General features: G+C 31.9%; 1 protein-coding gene across 2 annotated transcripts in view; it reads right to left on the reverse strand.

The window, feature by feature from the left end:
• Nucleotides 1-642: 642 nt before the first annotated feature.
• Nucleotides 643-10,296, reverse strand: part of LOC106463771 (protein tyrosine phosphatase type IVA 3-like) — a 36,274-nt gene continuing 26,620 nt past the window's right edge. For both annotated transcript variants that reach the window (XM_013923839.2, XM_013923838.2), the window contains exons 4-6: nt 8,369-8,499; nt 4,345-4,419; nt 643-3,268 (exon numbers count right to left, since the gene is read on the reverse strand). In XM_013923839.2, the coding sequence (XP_013779293.1) occupies nt 3,160-3,268; nt 4,345-4,419; nt 8,369-8,499 (315 nt within the window). In that variant the 3' untranslated portion in view covers nt 643-3,159. The remainder of the gene's footprint in view (nt 3,269-4,344; nt 4,420-8,368; nt 8,500-10,296) is intronic.

The following is a 10,296-nucleotide window of genomic DNA, read 5'->3' on the forward strand; positions in this document are numbered from 1 at the left end:
AGGAGAGGAGAGCCTGTGGCAAAGCAGATTTCAAAATTATCTAGCATAAAATGGTAGTAGAAAATCACCTATACATTTTAACAAGAAAAGGTATACTCAACAATAATGATAAGATATAAAGTAAAAGTGTTTGTTGCCAGCCAGTTGTCTTCCTGTGGTTGGTGATTCTGAATTAAGGATGGTACCTGGAACTGTGCACTGTCAAATGTACTGAACAGGACTCCATAACTGAATGGAGGAGAGCCTGTACTAAACTTCTACAGTGTATAAATAAATAGTATGGACTCAGAAGTGTTGCCATTGATGTTATTCAATAATTACAGATGCACCTTGTCATAGCTAGAATATAAAAAATCTTATTATCTCTCAGTTATTTAGTATAGATCGAAACTACAAATCTCAGCTGGTTGTGGTACAAGCTTAATGTTTGAGAGCTAGTCAAGAGTTATTGGGTAATAGGTTTGATTACACCTAAGAAGAAAATTATAATACTTGGATTAGCACTACCACGTGGCTAAAGTATCTAAACAAAATTATAGTAAAAATATAGAATGTCTGAAGTATGATATTGTGGATTATTATGGTTCATCCACAGCACTCAAATGTCTCATGCTGAAAATGACAAAACTTAACTATGCCAAATGTTGTACCAACTATGATTTATTAAAATACATCAATTACAGTTGATATTACAATCTTCTGAACTCTGCATCAATCTACATCCAGCATAACAAGTGGCACATACAGCAAGTGTCAGGAAAATCTTACAAGCCTCTATGAAGATTGATGATGTGAATAAATAGGCCACAGTAGGAGTTAGACTTAAGCTGATAAAAATTTCTCTCTCTTTTGGTTGAAAGAGAATGAACATTAGGGAAATAAAAGGTCACTTTTATTGTACACAGTTGGGAATATAACAATGAGCTGTACACATATCATCACCACAAAAGAAAAAGAGAAATATACCAAAATCTAATTTGTCTAGCTACTTACTTTTTTTTTCCAACCATACAGTCACAAGTCTATTACTAAATCTAACGAGTTCATTCCAATTTGCTCTTTCTGAAAACTCACAGCTCTGTTCAAACTAAAACGTTTACAAAAACAAGATTAACTAGTTTTTACTTTTAAAAAAAATCACAAAAAGAGAATCTAAATAAAAATTCATAAAGCAAAAGCTTCTGTCAGGATACAAAAGAATGGACATTTAACATAGTCTTTTGATATTGAAAATTAAAAACAAATTTAATTAATTAAGATATAAGAAGGATACTAAATGAATAAATCCATTCACTGACTGTTAGAGTTGTTTTATTTCTTTTGGCCTGTCAGGTTCCTCTAATAGAGGGGAATAATTAATTACATAATTTAATCACATTTAATTTAATTAAAAGAAAAACCACTAACATTAAACAAAAAAAAGATCTAATAATAATGTTTTTGTAAGGAGCTTGGAAATGTAGTTGCAAAATAATAAGTTTTATTTATATCCTTCTCCCTAAGTTTTTTATTTATCTGGAAATATTGAAGACATCAAGAGCGAGGTATTCCTGTAACTTAATTGGATTAATGATTTTTTCACAACAAAATTTTAAACCCAGTAATTGCAAGTTCAACATAATTACATAGTTCATTTTCATTACAAAACACCTGCACCAATTATTTCTAGAATTAGAATTCTGTAAGAATGATTATTAGCTCCTTATAATCTAAATGGTTAATTTTTTTTCTGAAATATTATATTCACATTGCAAATCTGACCATTGTAAGAATTTGTGAAAAATAAATTAACTGTTTCAGTAAGTGTTTTAGAATACTCAGCTGTTAAACAAGCAGCAAATGAAACAGAGCAAAACTGTTAAATCCAATATAATTCTGTAAAGGGTTAAAATAATAAGAATCACTACAAATTTAGTAGAAGAATCACTGATCAGATATAAAATAACTATTTTATATCTGTATTGGGCATGTAATGTTTTTGGTAAAAATACACAATATTGAGGAGCACCTGAAGCTGCTAAACACAGATGCTTTGAAGATTACTGCACTTTCCAAATGAGGTGAAACATTAAATTCTAAAAACTAGCAACTCAGCATTATTTTTTAGGAATAACGTATTCACATTTAATACGTTTATCCAGCAATACTTCATTGCACATTGATAAAAACACTCATAAGAGAGAAATATCTAAGTTTCACAACTATATTAAAATATCCGAGACAAAATCTGAAACAAAAAAAATGAAGTTGCACTGCATTAATTTTTACCTATTCATATTTTAACGTCACCTTTGTAATTGTAATACAATTGAAAAATATTTTAATAACATAAACTGATGATGATACATATTGCAATATTTTAATGTTTAACATAAAAAGAAAAATTTCCTGCTAATTTTATAAGCATTTTGAAGAAAACTGATTGATGGATAACATTAAAAATGGCCCAAATTATTTTAGAAAAATATTATTCCCTAGGCAAAAAGTTACAGCTGGACAACACAGACAACTCCAGTTCTTGGAGTACCACAGTAATTTACTATCGTTGCATGACCAATTGTGTATTTATCTGTGCATAAAATATATTGTCACTCAATTATAAACAAGCTGCAAATTAAGTCTTGGAAATCTTGATTTTACATAAATTTCAATACAGTTACCATGAAAAGTCATTTAAACAACACCAAGTGGAAATTTTTGTCTCACACAGAGTGTGTGACACCAGATGTTTTTGACAGTCAAATCTCATTCATTTAATTTGTGATAACCCATAGTCTCTACAAGAAATAGTGTTTTGGACAGTCATAGTTTCACATTAAAACCAGTTCACAAGTAAAAGTAAAGATTTCAGTTACACGAGTCAATAGCTGGAGGAAGAGACAGTGAGAGAACAAAAATGTCTTACAGAAAACAATTTTAACTGGATGGTTGTATTTACTCTAAAAAGTGCAAAATACAACAGGAATGGTTCACAATATCTAAGAGATGTAATACATGTGACTCCTGTAGGAAGCAGATGGGGTATAGCATCAAATTACAGAGATACATGTGCCTCTTACTGTGCCATATCTCAACATGAACACAATTTCAATACAACAATGTCCAAAGTTAGTGTTAAAACCTATTCAAAACTTTCTGGAGGTTAAGAAGATGCTTGTTTCACTGAAGACAACAAGGCCTATGTCCATTCTTCATTTTCAATCGTGACTTAGGACGGTACTTTTCCAGGTAGGAGAGTTGTTTAGAGTTAATAGCTCCTCGCCGTTTTCTAAAGAAGAAAAAACAAAAACAAGCTAATCAGAAACTGCATGTAATTAATCACCAATAAATAGTTTGGTTTGCTATAATAATTTGTAATATGCAGTTTTATTCTCACAAGGTTAACCTTTCACTTGATTCCTAAATTGATTTTTGAACAAATAATTACTAACCCAGATATCATTAAATAGTTTCTCTCAAGTTGAATTACGTGGCTCACTCCAAATTAAAATAATCTTATACATCTATTATTAGATTATAATTCTAGCTTGTGAAACTCTGCACTAAAAAGCATCGATTACTTTGCAAAAGTTTTTATTCCACAATAAATTCAAATATGCTACTGTAATTTTCAGTGTGTTAAAGCAATATTCTTAAAATTTTCTCAAATACTCTAGGTTTTAGCTTTCTTGTATATTGATGTATGAAATCATGTCAACATGTTATACAGAATTAGATTCATTGACTTATAATTTACTTTTTAGTTCTGAAGTTAATTAAGTAACATGATAACTAATCTTGAAAATGATACAACTGATCAAAAACGAGAATTCCTTCACATGTTTAACTAAGTTCGAAATTGAGATTTATTACCTTTTACAGTATTCAAAGCATCAAAAAAGTTACAACTTATATTTTTCTTTTTTTTAAAGTGAGTTTGGAGTTGAGATTATTAGTTTGTGAAATGTATAAATGAGACATATCAGTCATAAGTATGACCTGCAAAATCAGTGTAGCATAATACATTATTGTATATTTAGGGGTATCTAGGTGAAGTTTATTATTTAATATTGTTTTTAAAATACTTACATGATACTTTTAGAAATATTTTCTACTGTTTTTTACCTTTTTATTTATTTTTCTATTATTCTCTTTTTCATGTATTTATGAAGAGTTTCTGCATTAAAAAAAAGTGTTAAGTGGTTGATTGCTTGTCAAGTGCACCATTTTATGAAGAAACAATAGAAAAACATTACTGGACTGATTTATTAACAATAATAACAGACTTAATGCTAATGTATGAACAGTACTACAGATTTACAATCTAATTCGTAACCACCTGATGCAACAATACATGCTACTTACTGCCTAATGTGCTCAACAGCATCTTCATACATCATGCCCAGTTCTATTAGTGCTAAAGCCACTAGTACTGGTGCCCTGCAAAATAAGGTTTAGTTTAAATAAAATATTGTTACTGACAACAACACTAAGGATATACAAACATATTCTGCAAAACAGTTAAACTGAACAACTAAAGTACTTTATTGCCTATGTAACTTGAAGAAACTATACAACTGCTACTGCTGAGGCCAGAAAAAAACCTGTTACCCTTTAAAACAGCATTTAAATTATTTTAATTACACTAAAGTTGAATAGTCACAAAAGGTGGTATCTTATGAAAGAACACTTAAATAATTTGTTACCTAACTTATTCCTGAAGAAACATGCAGTAGCTTTCAACCAGTTCATAAGTGAGGTTTGAAAGCTTAATAATTTGAGTTGTAAATATTATGAATGCAAATAATAATTACCACATCATTCATTATAAACCCATCAAAGAAACTGAAAAGTATAATTGATTAGCTTGTACTGAAACATCAATACAGTACCACTCTGTCATAGATGTTTTTGACCATTCCATCAGTATATTTAAAGTTGTATGGCCATTTAAGTGATAAAGGATGAGCCTATCTATATAAACCAAGCTAACAATAGTTATCTTTCTTTGCCAAAAATGTATGTTAGGTACATACTCAGCTCTCTACAAAACAGACAGCTAATACCTCATACCATTGCCATAAAGGTCTCGTGCATATGCCAAGCCTTTCAACAAAATGCCCACCCAATACATAACAATGTGTACTACCACAGTCTATAATGCAACCAGCTTTAGACTATAGCCCTTTACCAACAGGAAGGTTAAACATCCTCCAAGTGCATTACTCCTCTTGAGTACTTTGTATATACCAGAACCTCATTCATGATGTGGAAAAACAGACATTCCAAACGTGGTGAGGAAGGGTGGGTGGTTCTTTGGAGAACAGACAGCTAGAACACCACATAAAGAGAATGGTGGTGGTGGTGGGTCTTGTGTAGATAAAAAGAAATTAAGAAGGAATAAATCATTTATGAGAATAAGGTGACAGAAAAGGAAAGCTCAAAGAATGTGTCATTGACTAGTGTGTGTGTGTGTGTGTGTGTAACTAGTAGGAACATCACTTGGTGGGAGACAACATCCATTTTAAGCAGGGAATACACTTCATCCAATACAACTGGTAGAAAAACACTGTCCAAAAGAATCTCCTCCATGGTGATAAACTGTTGCAAAGGTAGTTAGATTGTAGAAGCTGATCAACTGCCTGAATACATCAAGGGTTTGACAGACCATGTATGTGTAGTTGTGCCTAAGGCAGTAATTCAAGCCGTACATACAGTATTTGAGATATATTTATGTGATATACTTAACAGAATTAGCAGGTGCAGGGATGAATCATCCCAGACCTTCATCTCAAGGAGAGTGCAATTCTCATCCATGTGGTTACAATCACTAGGAATGGTATAGCTTTTGGTGTAATGGGCAGCCTGTATTACAGTTTCACATAGATACCCCTGCCATGTTTGTGATCAATGGGTGCTTCCACTCAATCTCATACCAGCAGATTTACACCAACCCAAAGGAGAATTCTATGAAGACCTCAATGATGGCTTGGTACTGGGAAGCAAGATTTTCTCCTACTCTACTAGAAGAAGTGCATGAACTAAAAAACGAACTATCTAGCAACTGCATAAGGTTCAACAATGAAGGACTGTTGAATGAGGTACTGCAAACTGGGACAGCCAAAGCTGTCAAAGTGTAAGGACAAGTAAATTAATGCAACTGCCAAAGTTAATATTTTCCTAAACTGAAAATATATTTTTGCTAGATACTTACCTTCGCTATAAAAACAAAACAAAATGCGCACAAAAGTTTTGTCCACCACTAGCCTTTGTACTCCCACTAATTTCCATGTGGTACAGCTGCATTGTAGCATGCAAATAAGCATGCAATAACCTTCCATCAATAGGAGTGTGGCACACTCTCCTAACACAGCTGACTCCCTCTATGCAGTAGAACCCAATCTTCACTTCGAGATTAGGCATGAAAAAACACACTGAAGGTAAGTATCTATCATAAATATATTTTTAGTTTAGGAAAATGTTAACTTCTGATATGATAACTTACCTCTTCTCACAAAACAGATAGAATCACACAAGGATGTAGTGCAGTTGTGAATATTTTGAGGAATGGCTCAGAAATGGTGTTTGGAAGACCTACGCATGGATGTAATGTTGGATATAATACTAGAAGAGGAAGATTATGTTCTAGATCAAGGAACCAATGTTGCAGTTTCGTCAGATAAACTTAAGTGATTAGCTTTGCCCGGAATGCAAAGATTCAATCAAGGCTGTCATCAACTTCAACAAAGATATCAAATATGTTAAATCTCAGGCACATCTGAATGAGATAAAATGTAGCACTTTGAGAGAAAACTAAAATGAAGATTTTTGTTGAGTGTCAGTGTTGGACCAGAAAAACATCAGGAAACTATGTGAGATATTCTGAGTTATTCCTCCAGTCCATGCTCAGTGTCCATCAAGTGGGAATAGAGTTCCAAAACAAAACCTGATCAAATGACTTAAGAAGCTCACAGATATTATATATATAAAATAAAAACATCTTTTTAACTTTTGATATCTTTAATCTTTTGCTTCACCTGCGTGTTTGAAATTCTGCATGATGGTAGTTTTTTTTGTAATGTTAGAGTATAATAAACTAAAAGACTTATAACAACTGATATACAAATAATATTTACAGCGCTTATTTATGTTTGTCACTACAGAATTCAAAGACTGAAGAATGGTTCTCTGAATTCTTCTATTAAACACTAGAGTTTAATTCACTATACATGGAAATTACCTTCTGTGTCTCTAAAAACTTTTTATACCTGCCTACTCACATCCTATAGGGCAAGGTCAATAAAGTAGGCTTAATTTACATTTCCTGATGCAAGCAATTCATCTTTACAGTTTTAATTACATTTAGGTAAACACAATTTAGAACATAGATATTTGTGTATGCAGCAGTTTATACTTGTAACTAGGAGGTAGAATGTCTAAAAAATGTGAATAAAATTATATAATGCTATACATAAACTGAACATTAATTAGATGATAACTGATACAAAAATAAAGTATTCTGAATTTTTATGCAGACTCCCAAGACAGTAAGAAACATCCAAATACAGTATTTACAGTTTTAGCTACATGCTCTTCATTGCATGTTTTATCATTACAGATTTCATAATTGGTTGCTGATGCCATGTTTGGGAACACAAAATATGTTTCACTATTGAAGAACAAGATGTAGTGACTTTTTCATTAAAAAAAATTCTCCTACCTTTGCCAATGTCAGTCTAAGTTTTATTTTTTTTTTATGACTTCTGGTTGTTTGTTCTGTATTACTTGAAACTGTTTTAAGGGTTATTTCTTCATTTCTTTCACCTCAACTATGGTAGGTGTGAGCATTGGGCTTAAGTTCTATAATTAACATTTCATATGATGCTGTGACTAGAGTGGGTTCCTTGTTTCATCTAGACCTTTTATCTTTAAGTAACTGTAACCTTCTCATATTTGAAACCTGTATATTTCTGTTTTTATTACATATCTTTTTAGAATGACTGATGGGCCTTTGTGGCAAGCCAATTGATTTCAAAGTTTGATGGAACTATTGCAGTCTCAGTTGATAATTCAGAACAGCTCCACAGCATTAGTAGTTTTAAGAACTACATTAAGGTTTACTAATCTACTTACCACTTTGTAAGCTACCAAAGAATCTGGTTCACAAGTTTGATGGTATTATCTGCTTTCCCATTTGCTAATAACTATGTTTCATCACTACTGTGTAAATGTGTCATGCAGACCTTAGATTCAAATGCAGTTGTCTCTGAAGAGAATCAATCAATCCACTATTTCCTCTCTTAGCTCCCTAACTGACATATAGCAGCAGAAAGCCACCACAGTAACAGATCTTGGTACTGAATATGTCAATGCTATAACATATTCTTACCTTCCTAAACCAGCTACACAGTGAACAGCTACACATCCTTCTGGGTCATCTTTGAATCTTGTCTTCAATAAATCAAACCAGTCTTCCACTATCTTACCTGGTGGAGGTGAGCCATCATCAAATGGCCAATCCTACAAGGATAAAGTAAACACCAATTCATCTACTTCAGAGTCATAAACAGAAAATGAAAATATTAAAACCAATTACTACTTAACTAGGAGTAAATAATGAAAATATGATATATATATTATAATTAAAATAAGTTTAATATTACACACTTTTATTTGAGCCGAAAGCTTCAATGGTAAATTTTATCTTAGATATTCAATGGTCAGCTATTTTCTTGCAATTTTATCAACTAAACTTTACAGAGTTTCCTACTGTAAGCTTGTAAGATTAATTCCAAAACACACATTACCTTTAGTGCTTAGTGTGTTATACAGAAATCAGGTAAATGACCACATACATCAACCTTGCAAGAAGATTGTTTAAAAAAATTTATGATGGTTTATAAACTGAGTATTTTTAGTACATTCAATTTTTCAACAATTCATACCCAATGATTTCTAACATTTTGCAACATCATACTGTTGAATGAATTTAAAAATAAAAAAAACCTTGTAAGTATGTCAGTCTATTACCCTTTGAGAGGGTCTTCATCTTTCTTTGTTTTTGTGACAGTTGAATAGATAACTATCACAGAAGGTACATGGGAGAAAACATTTCTGTGATATCAGAAAAAGAGAAAACACTACATTTTTTTAATGTAGTTGTAAAAAACAATGTTTATGCACTGATTATCTTTAAACTGACTTGAAAATGTCTTGTAAAGACTTTGATAAATGAATTAATGAATCAATTTTCATTTATTTATTTGAATATGTCCACCTCTATTACTCCTACAGTTGAGTTGCACATAACATCTCCAATAGCCTATGCTAGTGAACATTCACAATTTTGCCAACTACAGTAAATAAATGTATCACTTAACCTAGATACTCTGTACATCTATTGGTTTGAAATACTTCAGTAACTCTGGAAATAGAGAACAAGTTTTTTTATTGTAAAACATTTGACAAAAAATATTTTTTTTCCAGTTTTCTGGTTGCCAGTAGAAAAATGCATGTTACCAATGGAAAACAGACTTCTGTGAGGCTGATATACAGTAGCTTTATACATAAAGTTTATCTACCTGGTGTCTTGATATAGCAAGTTTGTTTGATGAAATCTGGTAGAGGAACTCAGATAAGCCCCTTTCAGATTGAATCTAAATGACTTAATTGGACAAACAGTTTAAGTTTACAACCATTCATTTCAATTTTTGGTACACAAAACTGATGCCACATAAAAGTGTTCAGCAGACCTGCATGGCAAATGACTCACACACACCACCCACATATCCCCATAAAGCCAATGAAATAAATGCCACATCCACATAACTATGGTGTTATATTAAGCAACAGTGATTTAATTAGAACATTAAAATGGAATTTACACTAACAGTAACTAGAGAAAAATGTAACAAGATCAAATCTGTTCCATGTGTGTATGCATATATACACACATGGAACAGATTTTATCTTGATTGTTGTGCTGAGAGCAAAGAACTTTGGAAACTTTGCATTTTCTAAGTATATGTCACTTTGAAAATGGTACACTACAGACTCAGTGGCATGTTTACCATTTTGACCAATATTTTACCAATACAAACAACATATATTTCTGACATGTATGTTTTAAATAATAAACATTAGTACTTAAGTTTTACTTATGACCAATCACAGGCCCAGAAGTATGGTAAGCAGTTGAGGTGCCAGCCACACTGATTGTGACCAAGTATATGACTATTTTAAAATTTCCTTGTGATGTTTATGGCTCATTATTGTAAGTTTATGCATAAACAACTGAACAACTCAAAGTCTACTATA

This window comes from Limulus polyphemus, unplaced genomic scaffold (assembly GCF_000517525.1).
Source record: "Limulus polyphemus unplaced genomic scaffold, Limulus_polyphemus-2.1.2 Scaffold1478, whole genome shotgun sequence".
Lineage (NCBI taxonomy): Eukaryota > Metazoa > Arthropoda > Merostomata > Xiphosura > Limulidae > Limulus > Limulus polyphemus.